The sequence below is a fragment of the Megascapheus bottae genome, chromosome 28, assembly GCF_031878675.1.
Source record: "Megascapheus bottae isolate mThoBot1 chromosome 28, mThoBot2.hap1, whole genome shotgun sequence".
In the NCBI taxonomy this organism is placed as follows: domain Eukaryota; kingdom Metazoa; phylum Chordata; class Mammalia; order Rodentia; family Geomyidae; genus Megascapheus; species Megascapheus bottae.
This window is the reverse complement of record NC_143536.1, coordinates 11763381-11784084: the sequence shown is the minus strand read 5'-3', so window position 1 is coordinate 11784084 and position 20704 is coordinate 11763381. Positions and strand designations below refer to the sequence as shown.

The window sequence follows — 20704 nt, the reverse complement described above, 5'->3', positions numbered from 1 at the left end:
CAGAAAGTTGCACTGTGCTGGCATGGTTCTTTTTCAGAACCAACTGTCTAAAAACTTAGGGAATGACTGAGTGGAATACACTGATCACAATAGCAATAATGCAAAGAGCTTGATGCTTACCTTGCCCAGGACAGTGAGGCATGGTTTCGGGTCCAATTCTGGCTGTTCCAGCTTCACCACTCCTACCCAGCCATATTCATACAGGTCCTCTTCATCATTGTTATTACACAGGCCCAGTGGGTGCATCTGGAAAACAAAACAGAAAGAAGACTTTAATCAGTTGGACACATGCTTGCTTCATTCACATTGTGCATTTCTCAGGAAATTCTCCAGGAAAAGCAACCTCAAAACTTAAGACTTCAAGTTAGTAGTAGAGTGCTTGTCTAGCATGCATGAAGCCCTGGGTTCAATTCCTTGGTACTGCATACATAGAAAAAGCCAAAGCCTGAAGTGGTACAGCTCAAGTGGTAGAGTGCCAGCCTTGAAAAAGCTCAAGGACAGTGCCCATGCCCTGAGGTCAAGCCCTAGGACTGCCCCCCCCCCAAAAAAAAGTGGTCATCCACGGTGGAAGCTATTGAATGGGGGGTGGAGTAAAGAAAAACAGCATAACTCTCTTATAAACACCGATTTAAATTTCTATGAAATATCATCAATTTAACACTGAGTTGTCATTACAAGTAATTAGGCTAGCATCCAAGATTGTTTTCCTTCTAGACCTTAAAGGTATAACTAGAACCACCAATTTATACAAGAGACCTAGAAATACATTTAAGACTTTATGAAGAGACAAAATGGTATGTGGCAAAATCAACAGTATAATTAACAGTTGAAAACGATTTCTGATTACTGGGAAATTAATAAAATTCTTTGAGCACAAAATCAAAGATGAGTTAGAAAGACAGTGTTAGATGTTCTTATGTAAAAGTCTGGAAACCAAAGCAAAGCCAAGGTTTGTACTATCATGCAGCTGTATTGGCCCTGGAGGTCCTAAGAACAAAATGGAAAGAGGAGTACTCAAAGATAAACTCAGCTTGTCAAGAAGTGATGAGGAAGCCCAGTGTTGTGGCTCCAACCAAGTGGTAGAATGCTAGCCTTGACCATAAAAAGAGCTCAGGGACCTGGCCTAGGCTTTGAGTTCAAGCCCCACTACCAAACAACAGATAGGTAGGTAGGTAGGTAGGTAGGTAGGTAGGTAGGTAGGTAGGTGGGTGGGTGGATGGGTGGATGGGTGGATGGATAGATGGATAGATGGATAGATAGATAGATGGATGGAGGGATGGATGGATGGATGGATGTGATTACTTAACAGTGTATGTGCTAAGCTCTTATGTAGATAGATAGATAGATAGATAGATAGATAGATAGATAGATGTGATTACCTAACAGTGTATGTGCTAAGCTCTTATGTAAACTAAAGAAATATGTTGCTAGATTTAAGGTAATATTGCTAGATTTAAGGTAACTGAGGTACGTAATAAGAAATCTAAGAATTCATTATAGCAGCATGAAGGTCCCAAATACATCAATGTCCTACTTTTTAGATGCTTATATAAGATACTTGGTAGATGGGATTAAATCTGAGATAGAGGTTCCCTGGATAGACTCAAAAGTATTACAAGGTTCCTTCAAGGGGAAAGGACATATGAGAGATACAGAAAAGAGGTGACCCCAGAAACAGAAGTTGAATATTGTGCTTTGAAGATAAAGGACAATTAGTCCAGGAAACTTGAGCCTGTAAAAGTTGGCAGATCCAAAGAAACAATTCTCCCCCAACAATTTGCATATGAAATGCAGTCCTGCAAAGCCATTTTGTGCTTCTTACCTCTAGAATGTCAGGAGGATTGTTATGGCTTTAAGCAACTAAGTTAGTGGTAACAGCAAACAGGAACTTAATGCATACATCATATCCCCAACTGTTCAAAATAAATAGCTTTTCCAAGGCAACATAAGCAACCAAGTTGACAAGCCCTGAGGTGACCCAGTCATCAGATTCATAGTCCAATGTCTTCTCATGCTTACTCTTCCCCCCCTGACAGATGGTCCCCTCCTCAGAGAACTAGCAGACAAGACTAACAGAAAAATCATTGGGGGGAAAAACATGTCTCTAAGCTCAAAATTATTTTGTATTCTGAATGCACCATGAATGTAGTAAGGCCAGTAAGAGGTACTAGAACATCTGGGGAGGCTTTGATCCATGGCAGTTATTCCAAGCCTAATGCATGAGACGATGTAGCCTTGAGGGAAAAGAGGAAGGACAGCTGCCTCATCAGTAGAAAGGGTCACATTTTATGTAGAGAAGGAAGAGGCAAATCAAAGCAAGAAAGGTGTTTGGACAACCAAGATAGCATCAGAAGTTCTTAGGTAGAAGATGGCACACTGATAACAGGTATTTAGGCAGATCTTAAACACAGCTTTCAGACAGTGGTGTGTCCTGACTCTAGTTACAAAGAAGAGAGGTCAGAGGGTACAGCCTGAAGAAGAAAGATTACTTGGAATCTGAATTCCATGGACCAACATGGAAAGGGTTGCATAAGTCCATAAGGCAAGGGGTCACTCTGCTGAGCAGAAGTGCTGAAAGGGCAGCCAGCGGCTATCTTTGTAGTGGGTGAATACCTTGATCACTGGGAATTCTAAGACAAGAAGAGATAAAGAGCCCAGGGACAGCTACTTGTACACAAGTTCTCAAGCTCAAAGAATTTGCCCAAAGGAACAGTGAAGGTTCTGCAGCTAAGAGAACAACAAAACCTTTTCTTCTGCATACCTCTGACAAGTTAAAGCTTAGTACATGCTAGAATATTCTATAATTATTAAAGAAGGGGCAGCTAAGAAATATTAAGACTTCCACCTATAAAATATGTGAGGATGATAATTGTGCCAACAGCTCAATCACTTCTGACTTCCAGGAAAGGGCTTGAGGTCTGGTTCATCCCACTAAGCACAGCTCAAGCTTCCTGAAGTACCAAGCCAGGTCATTGCAATAGCAGCCATACTTCTGACCTTTTTTGTAATGTTTCATTATTCCTAGCTTATTCACATGACGTGGAGGCTTCCAGAAAGATGCCTGCTTTTGGTTACATACTTACGGAATTTTGTCAATGACACAGTATTTTGGAGGTACAGAGATATCATCCAGCTCTACAACCTTGTATGTTTCTTAAAACTTCATATATGGACATACTGTAAGAATTCATTTATATAAAATGTTCAGAATAGACAAATCCACAGAGATAGAAACCTGGTTAGTGACTGCCATTGGCTGAGAGGAGGGTAAAATGGGGAGTGGCAGCTTAATGGGTACAGTTCCCTCTCAAAGGTGATGAAAACATTCTGGAGCTACATAGTGATAATGACTGTATAACATGGCTAACATCCTAAATGTCACTGAAATATGTGCTTCATGATGGTTAAAATGGGGGGCTGGGAACATGGCCTAGTGGTAGAGTGCTTGTTCAATTCTTTTTTTTTTTTTGCCAGTCCTGGGCTTGAGCTCAGGGCCTGAGCGCTGCTGTCCTTGGACTTTCTCAAGGCTAGAGCTCTACCACTTGAGCCTCAGCACCACTTCCGGCTTTTTTCTATGTATATGGTACCGAGGAATCGAACCCGGGTCTTCATGCATGCTAGGCAAGCACTTTAACCACTAGGCCAAACTCCCGGTCCCGCTTGTTCAATTCTTTAGTACCACATACCCAGAAAATGCCAGAAATGGTCCTGTGGCTCAAGTGGTAGCACTAGCCTTGAGAAAGTCTAAGGGCAGTGCTGAGGCCCTGAGTTTAAGCCCCAGGACTGGTGGCCCCTCCCCACCCCCCAAAAGATAATTAAAATGGTAAGTTTTATCAAACAATAGTCCTAAGGGTTTACTCAGAAACTATTTCCTAATCAGTGCTGCCTTCAGCTAACATAGGATCCACAGCAGAGGAGAATGTGGCTTCAGTGCTTCCAGAATATATGTCAGTTATAAGGGCCCTTCTGGAAATCCTGTCCTACAGAATACCCCTTGTTATCTCCAATTAACCACTCAAAAACAGGAAGTGGCACTGTGGCTCAAAGTAACAGAGCACAAGCTTTGAGGAAGAGAGCTCAGGGACAGCACTCAGGTCCTAAGTTCAAGCCCTACAATGACCAAAAAAAAAAGAGGGGGGAAGGTAGGGAGGAGGGAGGGAGGGAGGGAGGGAGGGAGGGAGGGAGGGAGGAAGGAAGGAAGGACGGACCACAAGAACCCCCGAAAGTCTATCAGGCAGGTGCCCCCTACCTTCCGGCCACACTTCCTTCTGGGGCCCTCTCCTTCAACATCCACTTTCCCACTCTCCTCCCCATCAAATCTTCCAGTTACACTGGGAGGCTGCTGTCAGTTCCACAGGTTAGCCCAGTTTAAACAGAACTGAAGCATCAGTGAGTGCAAGCGTAGGTTGGTGGAGGATAAAGGAGCCACAAAAACTACATCTCAGAGGACTGAAAATCTACCTTACCATCCTTGCCACATCTTCATCTACAAGTTTCTTCTGAATTTCTCATTCCTGCTTACATTCCCAGTTACCCAACACTGCAACCACATTCATTCTTAGCTACTACTATTCTTAAACTTAAGATTCAAGTCCTTGGCAGCTGGCCCATGACACTATCAGCTTCCACAAATGCGGGCCATTCCATGCCTCCAGACGTTTACACACCCAGGGTGCTTTATACCTAAAAGGACCAAGTTACAGGCTCAGGACAATGTTTTACAGGAAAGTAGAGTCATAAGATGAACACATTCACTGGTGAATAGACCACAAAGGATGGAGTCTTCTAGGCAAAGGTATTGGAGGCAAATGAGCATGTTAAGCCTTGGGGAAGTGAAGTAGAAAGCTTTTCCATTCAATGGTATATAGTTATATATTTTAATTTGAGTGCTTGTTGGCATGTTTTTGTTGTTGTTGTGATACTGGGGTTTGAACTCAGAGCCTCATACTTGCTAGGCAAGTGGTTCTACCACTTGAGCCATGCCTCCAGCCTTACTACGGTTAGGAATTTCAATTGTGATTCAACCTTACAGCAAATTGTCAAAGTAACCAATGACAGGACTAGACTATGCAAATCAGCTGCAAATTAGAACTGCAAATCAGTAGCCAAGACAAAGGTTAATGGAGTCCATGAAAGTCATGTTAGTTAGTAACTGGATCTCACTCAGTCAATGACTAGCAATCTGATTTAAAGACTACAGAGAAGAAATGTGCATGGATGTTTCCACACAGAAAGATCAAAATACTTAAAAGAGAATTTTGGGCAAAGCAAAAGTCTTACCACTTGGAAAACAATTCCTGATGATCATGCTGTTAAAGTAACACTTTAGTAGATGAGCTCTCATCTATATTTTCAGATGATTCTGTTGTATCTAGCACTACCCACTTGAAATTCACTATTTCTCCTCAGAAATTGGTACAAGGGCTTCAATTACAATTCAATGTGTCATATTCAAGATCAAGCTATTATTTTGACTTTAATTTCTCTATATGTAGTCCCAATGCCAATTTTGCTTTTCTATTTTCTTAGGCCTGGTGGTGCATGCCTGAAACTCCAGCTGTTTGGGAGGAAAAGGGTCAGAGGAAGGAACTTTAAGGCTGGCCCTTGGACAAAAGAAACCCTGAAAATCAAGAAGCAAAAAGACTGGGGTTGTGACTCAGTGGCTTTGAGCTCAATCCCCAGTACTACAAAAAAAGAAAAGAGCCTCCTAATACTTTTCTGGATAATGAGCATCTGACAGGGACCCTCTACATTTTTTTAACTGCATTTATTGTCAGGTAATGTATAGAGAAGTTACAGTTAGATTTGTCAGTTAGGGTACATTACTTTTTGAACATTGATACTTGTCATGTTCTTCTCCCACTTTCCCTCCCCCTAACCTTCTACATTCGACATTCACATTCTCAAAGATTCAACTACATGTTGCTCACTTCCTAATTCTCGCATATTCATACTCTCCAATGGTACTTGGATGATGCAGATGAGAAAGTCATTCATGGACCTGTGCTTGCTTCTGAATGTTTAATCATTCAAAGATTAATCCTAGAAACTGCAGCACACAATGTTAAAGTAAGTTAACTCTGAACTTAATGAGAAACATGGAGGTTTAGCCAATCAAGTATTTGAAATTTAAGAAGTTTTTGCTTTACTAGTTGTGTGTGTGTGTGTCTAGAACTCTGGGCCTGGGCATGGTCCCTGAGCTCTTCAGCTCAAGGCTACTGACCTACCGCTGGAGCCACAGCCCCACTCCCCATTTTCTAGAGATTATTTGAACATAGGGTCTCATGGTCTTTTGTGCTTAGGCTGGCTTTCAACCACAATCCTCAGATCTCAGCCTCCTGAGTAGCTGGGATTACAGACGTGAGTCACCTTGCCTGGCTTGTTTGACTATTTTTAGAAAGGATGTCTGGATTATATGTATGAACTTGCAGGCATCATTAAGAGATACTAATAAAAATACAAAAGGAAAAAAATTAAAATACTCAGAAATCCAGAACAGAACTTGACACAGACTCCATTAAACAGTATATATTTTCTTCTCTACTAAGAAGCGGGAAAAGTAAATAACCTAGAATGAGAAGATAAGCAAAATTTCTTGGACAGTTCCACAGACTAACTTTATGCATATAATAAACTACAATTAAAGCATAAAGATACAATGCAGAGTATGATGTTTTGTAACTTTGATCTTGTGCTACCAGAATAATAACTGTGGGTGCTCAACATCTTGCCTAAGTCAGCTGGAGGAAAAATCCCCAGTTATTCCTTCACAATGAGTTCTGACATCATTATAAAGTGATGGCTTTGGGCTGGGAATGTAGCTTAGTCACAGAGTGCTTGCCTAGTATGCATAAGGCCCTGGGTTTGATCCCTCAGTACCACATAATCAGAAAAGGCTGGAAGTGGTGGCTGTGGCTCAAGTGGTAGAGTGCCAGCCTTGAGCAAAAGAAAAGAAGCTCGGGGACAATGCCTAGGACAAGTTCAAGCCCCAGGACTAGCACAAAATGGGGAGTGGGGAAAGCAGTGGCTTTTATTCTACTATTCCTTATTTTGTCCCAAGGGGCCTGTTAGAAAACAATGTGAGCTTTGGTACTGTGCAGTTTTGTCTCTAAATTAACACTTCTGCCTCCCATGAAGGAAACAACCTTGGTCAGTGGCTCTTTCTATAAATTTCAACTTTCTCAGGACCAGCCTCAATTTCACCTTCCCAAGAAGCTTCCTTAAATGCACCCATTCAGCTAAGTTGCTTCCAGATTTTTGAACTCACTTTATATTATGCGTATATATAGTTCTCATTCCTTATCTTTTAAAATGGATACTTGCTTCTGGAAGGGCCCTCTATCTTTTTTTTTTTTTTTAATTTTTTTTATTTTTGGCCCCTTTCTCTTTCTGGCCCCGCTCGCTCCGGCCCGGCTAGGCCCCCTTTCTAGCTCCGGCCCCGCTCGCTCAGGCCCGCTCGTTCTGGCCCCGCTCGCTCCGGCCCGGCCCTGCTCCTGGCTTGCTCTGGCCCCGCTCGCTCCGGCCCGGGTCGCTCCCGCACGCTCCTGGCCCCGCTCGCTCCGGCCCGGCCAGCTCTCGCTTGCTCCTGGCTCTGCTCGCTCCGGCCCCTTCTCGCTCTGGCCCCGCTCGCTCCGGCCTCGCTGGCTCTGGCTCGGCTCGCTCCCGCACGCTCCGGCCCCGCTCGCTCCGGCCACCACTCGGTTGGGCTCTGTTCACTTCAGCTCAGCTCGCTTCTTTCGCTCTCTGTCGCCGTCGCAGTCTCGTCTCTGCCACTTTTCCGGTTTGGTTGTGTCTCGTCTCTGCCACTTCCGGCTTGGTTGTGTATGTGGGATACCGAGGAATCGAACCCGGGTCTTTGTGTATGCTAGTCAAGCACTTTAACCGCTAGGCCAAACTCCCGGGGCCCTCTATCTTATATATGGAACAATAAATGACTGTTGGCAGGACAAACAGCTTTTGCTTCTCTGCTGTGCCTCCTGCTTTTGGGGGGAGGGGGAGAGGGACTACAAAGGACTCGGCAAAGAGAGGGACTAGAACAAATATACTAGGGTTTAGTCAAATTGTTGTATAAAGTTAAAAACAGCTAGCACTTATAGATGTTGGTCACAAAGTCAACAAAGACATTCCAGGGCAAAGAAAACTTGCACTGGCAAAGGAACAAAGGCTGCCCTTTTTCAGTTCCATGAAACCTACAGTGGGCCCAGTGTGTACATGCAAGGAACCCAACGCTGCTGCATCTTACTCAAACAGGCTGGTGATGGTGCCTCAAAATGGCGGTGGAAGGTATAGGAGAATAAAGGATGCCTTCCCCTAAACTCCCAAGTCTCCAGTTTTCCCACCCATGTCCATTTACTCTAAGAAGCTACTGTCATGAACAAAATAAGGAACTGAACCAGAGGCAGGATAGGATTAGGGAAGATTCCAAAAGAGAAGAGAGATTATGGGAAACTAGATTAGAAAGCTGTGTGGGTGAGCTGCTCCCAAGGAATCAGAGCAAGAGAGCTGCAAGCAACCTAAACACATTCTGATTCAATATCCAGTGAGTTTGTCAAACTTTATAGTTCTGAACAAAAGAATGATATGTGACAGTTCTATAGCAAAATGTAATTAAGGACTAGGAGTGATGCATATCAACTATTAGCTTCAGAAAAAAGCAAAAAATTGCACCAGAATTGTAAATCTGCATGCACCAGCTGAGAATACTGACAGCCATACTAAAACAGACCTTGAACTAAGCAACAACTATGAGACTAATATATTGGAAGGATGTAGGGATAAGTAAGGGTGAGGAGTAAGAGACCAACCCTTCATTTAACACAGTAGGAAGTAAAACAACAACAACAAAACATGATTCTAAAATGGACTAAAAATATAAAGCAGGAAAATGAACATTATTCACAGAAGTTCAAAACTATTCAGAGGTAAAGAGCAGAAGAAACCCCTGAAGAGTTGAAAAGTTACCTCTGACAATAGCAATCATGGAAAGGGTGGAACGGTGGAATGTACTTTTAAAATCATAATTCATAAAGTACCCTTCTTCTTTTATAAATACAGGCACATTATTTTGACCCAAAATTCTATGCACTGCAGACAGCAGTTCCTTCCTCCAGGGCTCCCAGCAAACTATGAGTCCTCCCCACTGGAAAAGTAGGGGAAGAGTTCTGTCAGGCTCAAGAGAGCTCATAGACTGCCTACATGATATGGTAGACACTTGGTGGGAGACTGCCAGAACTCCTGATCTGGGTACCATCCAGGCCCTGGGGAACAGAGTGGAGGGATAACTCAGGAAGACACCATAGAGGAAGAACCAGCACCTTCACAACCCTCAACCAAAAATAACTCCCAAATGGCACCAGACCATGGCATGGATTTGAATGTTACGGAGATGACAGACACAATAAGCAAGGTAATCACCCTGGGAGCCCCAATCCTCTCTCAGAGACAGAGACAGATCTAGGACCTCTAGAAGGGAAAAATAACACCCCACTTGCATTTCTAAATAAGGAGGAGCTAAGGCAACATGGCTAACAAATACTTATGTACCAGATCATCTGTAGAATCAGGTACAGAATAAGTGGTTTTATGCTGAAATATGAAAATGGATCTTCTTCAAATTTCGAGTCCAACAAGGTTGATTATTATAGGCACTGTTTTCTTAATGGAAAAAAAAAGGGGGGGGGGGAAGCACAGCTAAGCCAAAAGACTGTCAGGCAAGGTTACATCTAGAGAAAAAGAACTATGTTCCCTGGAGGATGGTCCATTAAGCCAAGCTCTGAAACCAAGACCAGCTCTTTAAGAGGCTTTCAGCACAAAATCCTTGAGATACGCTTGCTGGGCTTTTCACATGTTTGAAAGGGCAGAACTGAAACCAGGGCTTGGTGGTGCTTTTATCCAAGGTTACAATATATCTACATTCAACTGAAGGTTTAAAATAACTTCAAACAGGCCGCCTGCTTCTAAGTGGGTTACTGTTACACAGGAGCCAAACACTAAACTAACAGGAGGAGGAGACATTTCACTCTGTAATACTATCTCATCCAAAAATTCCTGGAGATTTAAAAGGGAAACTTCCTTCCTTTTGTCCTCTCATTGCTATGCTCAGGGTAGAATGTCACTATGGACAGACTTTCACATCAGTCCAAATCGTTTCTTAAAGGTATGCTGGTTAGAATCAAAGCTTATAATTTATGGGAAGGATTGGAAAAATGATAGCCTCACCCATTCATCTCTAAAATCATAAAGATGACCTCCCTCTCTTCTGTGACCAAAGAAATGGACAATTTTAGATTTTTTTTTGATCCAACAGTCTAAACCTTTATCTGGATCAAGAATTCAAAAGAATGTGAATACAATTTTCTCCAGTTGTCATTGCAATGGGGTCTGTGTGTGATAAGAACTGACACAGATACAGAAAAGGTGCTGCTGCCAGGTGCTGGTGGGTGTATACCTGAAATATAAGGATCGTGGTTGGAAGTCAGTTCAGCAGAAAAGTCTGATGAACTTTTAACTCCAAATAACCACGAAAAAGCTGAAAGTAGAGCTGTGGCAAGTGGTAAAGCAATAGTCCTAAGTAGAAAAAGCTAAGTGGAAAGAAGTCTGGACACCAAGTTCAAGCCCTAGTACCTGCATACACACATGGGGCATAGCTTCTATCTTGTTTCTTTCATGCCAAAAGAAAGATGAACATAATATAAAAAATAATGCACATAAGATTTCAAGGAAAGTTTCATAACTGGGCGTGGTGGCTCACACTTGTAATCCTATCTACTCATGAGGCTGAGATCTGAGGATTGCTGTTCAAAGCCAAGCACTAAAGTCTTATCTCCAGTTAACCACCAGAAATCACAGGAAGTGGTGCTGTGGCTTAAAGAGCAGGGTGGTAGCTTTGAGTTGAAGAGCTCAGAGACAACACCCAGGCCCAGAGTTCAAGTTCCACAACTGACGAAAAAAAAAAAAAGTTTCATGAGAACAACAATTTATAACCACTTCTGCTTCTGATCAAAAGTGGATGGTTTGGAGAATAAAAAGATTTTTTTTTTTTTGAGGCAGGTGCTCTACTATTTGCACCACTCTTGATTTTTTTCTTTGGGAGATTCTATAATTATTTTGTGACATTTTCTGAGCGCTGTTTCTGTGGATGGACAATGAGTAAGCAAAAGCAGTTAAGACTGAAGTCCTCCTGCAATGTTGTTTGACAAAGATTCTAAAACAGCACATTCACGGATATGACAGGTGACTGAAACTTTAAGCTCATAAGGACTTTTTCCTGTAAATCAGCTCTTTATAACACAGGTGGACAGTAATAAATGGTATGACATGCATTGTCAAAGATATGTGTTCCTTTCCCAGATTGGGATTTGTGTGTACAATGAGAGGAAGATGAGCAAATGGTGAGGTGAGAACTAAAAGATAAGCGGTTTCTTTTTAAAGTTTCTTTTCAAATCTTTAAAGAAGATTGTGGTGATAGATATACAACTCCATGAATATGTGAAAAACTACTGAGCTATATACTTTATATAGGTGAATTATACAGTATATGAATTATATCTCAATAAAGCTGTTATTAAAGAATTATGCAAATTCCAGGTATGGTGGCTCAAGCCTATAATTTCAGGGACCATGGTTCAAGGCCTGCCCATGCATAAAAATTCACAAGACTCCATCTCACTCATGGCTGTGTGTAATGGCACACATCTGTTATCCCAGGAATACAATGATTGGGCACAGTGGTATACATCTGTCATTCCCAGTGACACAGATAAGCACAAGTAGGAGAATCATGGCCTAGGATAGCCTAGGTATAAAATGAGACCTTTCCAAAAAAAAAAAATAATAATAAGACCTTTCCTTAAAAATACCAATGGAAAAGAGGCACTGGACACACAGCTCAAATGACAGTGCTTCTTTAGTAAATGCCCTGAATTCAATCTGTAGTATATGGAAGGGGTGATTATGCAAATAAAGAGAAAAAAGGGGAAACATGGTGCAGCAAGGGTCTGTCATCAGTGGTAAGGTACAATGAAAAGAACATAGCTGGGCCCTACTATCCTGGCAATTGCTTTATCTCCTCAAGACTCAGCTTGCTCTTACATACAACAGGCGGTTGAGTGGAAGAGACATTTGAGTGTACTCCCTAAGGGAGAAAGTGTATGAACTGGGGGCATAGTAGCACTGTGATCAGAATGAATGTGCCACTACCTTATAGGAAATACAGTAAAAGTTGGGTAGGCCATATAATCAAGCAAAAACCCCAAAGTAAATGATGCAGGAAAGCAGGATACCAGCAATGAATTTAGAATGGGCAAGAGGCCCAATTGAGGGAGTCAGTGCTTTGAGAGCTAACCATCTGCACCTACAGGTTACAGATTCATTCATTCCATTCCCTGATTCTTATAACTGTCCTGGTAAGTTTCCAATATCAGGGCAAGGGCCTAGAGTACTTCAGGAAGGGACACTTGATAAAAATCACCTGATTAAAATAGTCCTGTATAGTCTGTTAAATAGCGGGGAAGAGTGGAGCCAAGAGGGGAGGAAACCACAGGCTCAAGTGTTAAAAGCAATAAATTATATGCTGGGCTTTGCCACCCTGTATGACTTTGGGCAAGTCTCATAAGGGTCCCATTCTGTCTGATCCTAAGAGCAAGGGGAAGGCCTGCCACCTGCCTACCTCATGGGGGTTTGAGGAGGATTAATGAGATAATGTCTGAGTGGTGCTCTGGCTCCTTGGAAACAGGCACTATATATCAAGAATTATTAGCACAAGGTAGGGCAGTTATGTGCCATTTCTTTACCTCATTATGCTACCTATGTCTGATTATGTCTGCTTATAAAAGTGCTTGCTTAAAGAAGAGTAGAGTGGGGAGGTCATAACCCAGGCCAGGCCTGCCCAGGTAGGTCTTATTAAAGCTACTCCTTAAACCCACACTTGTCAGCAGCAAGGCACCTTGAGAATTGAGTACAATGCTGAGCATATAATACCAGAGATGGATGACTAAAAAAAGAAGAAGGGGGAAAAAAAAAACCTTGGACATTTTGCTTTGAGATCTCTTGATTTGTGTTACTATCCCCAACCCCCAACATTCACTAGGGATGCCAGGGACAAGCACCTCGAGTCATCAATAGTAGAATTCTAAGATGTCAGATTGATGAAACAAGTTTGTTTTTTTTCACTGTCTAATTTCAAGGCAATCAGTTAAAGAAAATAGCCAGCTCCAAGTTCATACACAAAGAAGTCTGTATTTATTGTATTTCTGAGCAAACTAATAACATGGCAAGACCATGTACGTGAATGCTGATGTATGAAAAACACACACACACACAACACGGAGAAGGAACAGCTGAGCATGGTGGTTCAAGTCTGTAACTGGGATGAGAGAACAGGCATAAAAAAAATTCATAAGGGGCTGGGAGCATGGCCTAGTGGTGGAGTGCTTGCCTAGCATACACAAAGAGCTGGGTTCAATTCTTTGGTATTGCATACACAGAAAAAGCTGGAAGTGTTGTGTGGCTTAAATGGTAGAGTGCTAACCTTGTGAAAGTCCAAGGACAGTGCTCAGGCCCTGAGTTCAAGCCCCAGGACTGGCAAAAAAAAAAAAAATTGTAAGACTTCAATTCAACCAGTGGCTGAGCATGAGAGTGCACGCCTGTTATCCCAGCTATGGGAGAAGCACAATGATTGGGCATGATAGCACACATCTGTCCGAGAATCCTAAGGAGGACGATCATAATCCAGGCAGCTTAGGCATAAAGTGAGGGCTTACCTTGAAAATAACTCATGCAGCAAGGGGCTGAAGGAACAGCTCAAGTGACAGAGTGTCTAACATGCAAAAGGCTCTGAGTTCAATCCTTAGCAACACACACACACACCTGGGACTCTATTCTTTGGGTTAACTTGATTATGCTTAGAAAGCTCACTAGCCCTACTAGGAGAGAAGTCAGATAAAAATACTCATGTGGTTCATTCAGATTGAAGGATGCATGAACTGTGAACCTGTGGGCGAGAAGGTAAGAAAATACGGCATCCTGATACATTTCCACAGAAGAGCATGGGGGAAGGCTGGGAGGACTGTGAGCTAGGGTTCGAGGCCATCCCCAACCCTCTATTCTCTTGAGGATGAGGTTTCCTGACAACCTCACAGAACAGGGTGCAAAGGGTACAACCACCTTGCTGGCAGCCTCAAATGGCCTTCTCAGCAATGGGCATTGCACACCACTAACCGTCATTTCCAAACCATACACAAGCTAGCATCTTTGTCTATCCACCCTGCTCTGCTCTGTATCTAACTAATAAAATTGAATTGAAAAGTAGTTTGTTGTACCTTTCTAATGGCATGAGAAAGGCCCTGGCCTCGTATGCTTGACCAGAGGGTACACCCAACAATGGCCCTGACTACATCAAGAAGACAGGCTCAGCTGGGCGCTGGTGGCTCACACCTACAATCCTAGGTACTCAACAGGTTGAGATCTGAGGATCATGGTTCAAAGCCAGCCAGGGCAGGAAAGTCTGTGAGACTCTTATCTCCAATTAACCACCAGAAAACTGAAAATGGCACTGAGGCTGAGCTGAAGAGACAGCTCCCAGGCCCAGAGTTCAAGCCCCACACCCAACAACACAAAGAAGGAAGGAAGGAAGGAAGGAAGGAAGGAAGGAAGGAAGGAAGGAGAGAGAGAGAGAGAGAGAGAGAGAGAGAGAAAGAAAGAAAGAAAGAAAGAAAGAAAGAAAGAAAGAAAGAAAGAAAGATGATAGAAGAGGAAGGAAGGAAGGAAGGAAGGAAGGAAGGAAGGAAGGAAGGAAGGAAGGAAGGAGAAAAGGGGGGAGGGAGGGAAGGAGGGAAAAAAAAGGACAGGCCTGTTATATGAAAGCATGGAAGGCCAGGAGTTTGGCCTAGTGGTTAAAGTGCTTGCCTAGCATGCATGAAGACCCGGGTTCGATTCCTTGGTACCACATATATAGAAAAAAAAGCCGGAAGTGGTGCTGAGGCTCAAGTGGTAGAGCTCTAGCCTTGAGAAAGTCCAAGGACAGTGCTCAGGCCCTGAGCTCAAGCCCAGGACTGGCAAAAAAAAAAAAAAAAAAGAAAGCATGGAAGCCCAGCAGTGAGCAAATTTAGACCTAAGTCAACCATCACCTCCTGATAAAGCCCCCATCACAAGAGGATTCTTTCTATCTGTCTTGCCATCCACACAAAAAGACATCAATGCTGCCACTGTAATGATATTATTATTAAGATTAGAGATAACATGTTACATATTCAAAGCAGTAGCTGATACAACCACTAAGACACAGAGATGATAGTAAAAGCTACTAACATTTACTGTACATTTGCCAGGTGATAGACACCACTCCACTATTTTATAGGTATTCTTTGCCTAATCCTCACAGGCAACTTTGAAGTAGATATGCTAGTCTTATACATGAGGAAGCTAAGACCAAGAGGTTCAGTACAGCAAATCTAGGATTTAAATCCAGGCAGTCTGTCAGCCTGGGCTCTTAATTACCCAACCAATAGCAGAAAGCAAATGTTTTCCCATTATTCCTGCTGTTGAAAAGAAAATAACATTTTATCCAATCTAAGTGTTAAGAACATTTCCTGTCTTTCTCTTCTGAGTTACTTTCTTGAACTTGAGTAACTTGAATAAGGAGATAAAAGAGAGGGACTGGTAAGGATCTAGATCAGATGAGAAGAGTCCAGTCTCCTGGGAAAGGACATATCTGATTCACAGATATGGAAGACAACTTGAGCTTCAGGTGTCTCCTGCCTCTGCAGGTCAGGAGTCTCAAGAAATAAATACGCAATGGGCCTAGGAGTTTAGCCTAGTGGTAGAGTGCTTGCCTAGCATGCACAAAGACCGGGGTTCAATTCCTGGGTACCACATACATAGAAAAAAAGCTGGAAGTGGTAGAGCTCTAGCCTAGAGGAAAGCCCAAGGGCAGTGCTCAGGCCCTGAGTCCAAGCCCAATAACTGGAAAAAAATATATGCAAGCATCCATAATACATTGAATCAAGTGCTGTGCCAACTGTCATACAGCAATGGAAATAAAAGTAACTAAATTCCTATTCTATAGGAAGAAAAAAAAAAGAAATACTACTTAGGGCTTTTGTGAATGCCCCAAAATTTGATACATTACTGCTTTATACCTCAATCTCTCCCCCACAGTTTTTTCACTCAAGACTCCAACACTTGAGCTACAGCTCCACTTCCAGCTTTGTTGCCGGTTAAATGGAGATAAGAGTCTCATGGGCAAATGAATTATCAAGAAGTTACATTTTGCTGGGAATGTGGCTTAGTGGTAGAATGCTTGCCTTAGCATGCATGAAAGCCTGAGTTTGACTCCTCAATACCACATAAACAGAAAAGGTTGGAAGCGGCGCAGTAGCTCAAGTGGTAGAGTGCTAGCCTTGAGCAAAACAAGTTCAGGGACAGCCCAGGCCCTGAGTTCAAGCCCCAGGACTAGCAAAAACAAAAACAAACATATAAACAAATTTAAAAAAAAGTTACATTTGAAAATAGCCCCCCCCCTAACAACTTTAATTTTCCCCTTGTGGGTCATGGGGCTTGGGCTCAGCCTAGGTGCTGTCCCTGAGCTCTTCAGCTGAAGGCTACTGCTACTGCCCTACTCTTGAGCCAAGCCCCACTTCTTTCCTAGAAGTTAACTGGAGATAAGAGTCTCAGATCCTTTTGTTCCCCAGGCTGGCTTTGAACCTTGATCCTCAGATCTTAGTCTCCTGAACAGCTAGGATTGCAGGCATGAGTCACCTTGCAGGCTGAGTCAGTCTCTCTCCCTCTCTCCCTCTCCCTACCTCCCTTCCTCCCCCCCCTCTCTCTTTCCCACCGCCTACCAAGCTAGTTCTCTACCACTTGTTTCACAGCTCCCCTTCCAGGTTTGTTTTCTGGGGAGTCTCATGGACTTTCTTGTCTGAGCTGGCTTTGAACTGTGATCCTCAGATCTTAGCCTCCTAGGTAGCTAGGCATGAGTCTTACCATATTGCTCAGTCAAGTCAGTTCATTGTGATTATATATTACTTTTTTTCTTTTGGTTAGGGAAATCAATATAATTGGTAACTTTATTTTTCCCTCAAAACCGTCATGTTTCTCTTATTGCGTCCCTTCTTTCCTGTGCAGACATTTAATTTCTCACATCTTTTTCTTTCAGTTAGACAAGGTCTGAGACCTTTTCAAAGACTGGAATTAGGTTTTTGCCATTGGAGCTTTGGGGAAGGAACTAACAGGAGATGTGTTAGGAGGATCACTGGGTAGGGTATTGTGCTTGTGATGAGAGTGCCATCGATGGATTTATTATGTAGTAAAGTCATCTTAAGAAATCAAGCCAGGTGGCCAGGAATTTGGCCTACTGGTAGAGTATTTGCCTAGCAAGCAGGAAGACCCAGGCTCAATTCCTCGGTATCACATACATAGAAAAAGCCAGAAGTAGTGCTATGGCTCAAGTGGTAGACCTCTAGCCTTGAGAAAGTTCAAGGACAGTGCTATAATCCTAGCTACTCAGGAAGCTAAGACCTGAGGAATAAGGTTCAAAATCACCCAGGGCAGAAAAATTTGCAAGACTTTTGAGACTCTTATCTCCAATTAACCAGAAAAAAAAAAAAAAAAGACAGAAGTGAAGGTGTGACTCAAATGGTAGAGTGCCAGCAGTGAACAGAGGTCCAGAGGCTCTGAGTTCAAGCCCCAGTAGTGGAGGTGGGTTGACTTAAATAATGAGCTAAAGGTGATATTTAAACAAAGATTTAAGGGAAATGATAGAGAGAGCCATTCCCAGAGACAGAAAATTATTCCAGATCAAGGGCATAAGAGCAGGAGCAAAACACCTGAGGCAGGTCTGGCACAGTGTGGCTGAACAGAGTGGGCAAGGGGGAAGTGGAGGAGAAAGGGGAGAGAGATTACACAAGCCAAACCACAAAGGATTTTATAAGCCTTCGGAAGCCAGTGATGAATTCTGAACAGAGGAGTAACGGAGTCTGGCATATGTTTTAACAGGATTGCTCTGGCTACCGTACTTGGGGAATGTCTGGGGAGAGGGGTGATGATAAAAGTGGGAAGGCAGAAGTGAAACTAGTTAAGAGTCTTACAATAAAAAGGAGAAATAATTGTAGCCTGGAACAGAGCAGAAGAAATAGAGGTGTTGGAAAGTGGATATATATTTTGAGGATAAGGCCAGCAAGATTTGTGGATGGATTAGATATGGTAAGAGAGAAAGAAGAATCAAGGAGAATTCCCAATGAGAGAAATGCCACTATCTGAAATAAGGGAAAATGGGAGAAGAGGCTTGTTTTGAAGGGAATTCCATTTAAAAATATTAAATGAGCCAAGCACTGGTAGCTCAGGCCTGTAATCCTAGCTACTCAGGAGGCTGAGATCTGAGGATCACAGTTCAAAGCCAGCCCAGGCACAAAAGTCCATGAGACTCTTATCTCCAATTAACCACCAGAAAACTGGAAATGGGACTGTGGCTCAAGGCGGTAGAGCTCTAGCCTTGAGCTGAAGAGCTCAGGGAGAGCGCTCAGGCGCAGAATTCAAGCCCCATGACAAAAAAAAAAAAAAATTAACCTGAAGGTACCACCACTTTTTTACTTGACTACAAAAACAGTCATTTCAATACTGTATGCAAATGAGGTCTGAGGAATCTGGTTGTCTGTGGCTCATGCCTGTGATCCTACTTACACAGTACACTGAAATCTGAGGATCATGGTTCAAAGTTAGTGCAGGCTTGAAAGTTATTGAGACTCTTATCCAATTAGCCCCTCCCCCACACAAACACACACATACAAGTAGAGCTGTGGCTCAAGTAGTAGAACATTAGCTTTGAACATTCAGGGACAGCACCTAGGCCAACTTCAAACCCCAAGACTGGCACAGCAACAACCACAACTATAAAAGATGTCTGAGGGTGGGGAATGTGGCTTAGTGATAGAGTGCTTGATTATCATGCATGAAACCCTTCGTTAAATTCCTCAGTACCACACCAAAAAGAAAAGAAAAAAAAAAAAACAATCAGTAAATAAAATTAATAAAATCCAAAGGAAAAAAATAGCCATTAAACATTTTTTTTTAGAAAAAAGGCCTGAGGACTGTAATCTAGGAGACATACAAAAATCTTAAAACTCCATGATTAGACTATAAACAAGTAAAATATCTGGATAGAGACTTCACAAAGAAGAGATAGTGGGATGGGGGTGGGGGGGGAGGGAAATGGGGACCAAGACATGAGAAAGGGTATCAATGTATGTGAATTAATATACTTTCTATCTGGCAAATACAATGTAACCCTTCTATTAATTACACTAAAAATATATGGGAAAAAAAAGAAGAGATAGTGATGGCAAATAAGCACATAAAAAAATGTCCAATGTCATCAGAGAATGTAAAAATAAAGCCACTATGAGATATTGCTGTACAGACCCATTATAATGGTTAAAATTAACACTGATAATATGAAGGGTTGGCAGGGATGTGAAGCAACAGGAACCCTTGGACACTGCCTTTGGGAATGGATTTTGAAAGTACATATTCCCACTGGGGGGGGGGGGGAAGTTTGGCATTCCTCTTAAAGTTAAACAGACCATGTGACCTACATATTCTGCTCCTAGGTATTACACAAGATAAATGTTTTTCCTTAAATAGCCACCAAAAGATGAGTAGATAACTGTAATTCATACAACATACTACTACTCAGGAAAAAAAAAGCAGTAAAACAGTAATACATGTTACAATACAGATGAACCTGAAAATTATATTGAATAAAAAACCCACCTTTGATTTCTTCTCCAAAAAAGGGCATATAGTCATTTCCATTTTCCATTTCTGTGAAATTCAAAACTGTAAACTGTTGTTTACATATCAAATGGTTCCTATACTTCAGGAAGATAAAACTCATTCTAATACACTGCAAACTCTGCCAGGCACCATTGGTTCACACCTGCAATCCTAGCTACTCAGAGGCTAGGATTATGGGGGCGAGCCACTGTGCCTAGCTGTCCCTTCTACTTAAAGGTAAGCTTCACACATCACTTTTCTAGCTCACTTCCATAACAGAAATCAGGCTGCAAGAATACAGTTCTGCCTTGAAAGTAACTCCCCCCACATCTGTGGCCATCTCGGTGGCATTCAGATTATACCCAGTGGTGGACACAATTGTAATCCCAGCCCTGAGGCAAGAGGCTCTTCAGTTTGGACCATCTTGTTTACATGCTAAGACTGCTTCCAAAACAAACAACAACAACAAAACAACAGAATAAAAAGCTTTTTCCATCAAATCTAAGATACTGTTATCCATTACATTTACAGGACCAAAAAAAAAAAGGGAGGGAGGGGGTCACTAGGAATGTGGCTTAGTGGCAGATGCTTGCTTAGCATGCATGAAGCCCCGGGTTGATTCCACAGTACCACATAAACAGAAAAAGCCAGAAGTGGTGCTGTGGCTCAAGTGGTAGAGTGCTTAAGCAAAAGAAGCTCAGGAACAGTGCACAGGCCCTGAATCCAAACCTCAGAACTAGGGGAAGAGAAAAAAAAAAAAAGCCAGGATATACCATGGATTGAAAAACACTGCAATTTCAGATAATAAAACACAAAAAGAGAAAAAAGAGTCAACAAAATAAATCAGTTTCTTCATACTAAAGTCATCTTGAAGGAAAAATATTAAATGAGAGCTGAATTTGCCCTCTTAAAATTCTTGTGATGAAATCCTAAGCTT

At 42.3% G+C, this 20704-nt stretch overlaps 1 protein-coding gene across 1 annotated transcript in view; it reads right to left on the bottom strand.

Annotated features, from left to right (window-relative positions):
- Positions 1-20704, bottom strand: part of Znrf3 (zinc and ring finger 3) — a 140835-nt gene that overhangs the window by 51685 nt on the left and 68446 nt on the right. Inside the window, exon 2 of the mRNA XM_090320400.1 lies at positions 121-246. Within this exon, the coding sequence (XP_090176526.1) occupies positions 121-246 (126 nt within the window). The remainder of the gene's footprint in view (positions 1-120; positions 247-20704) is intronic.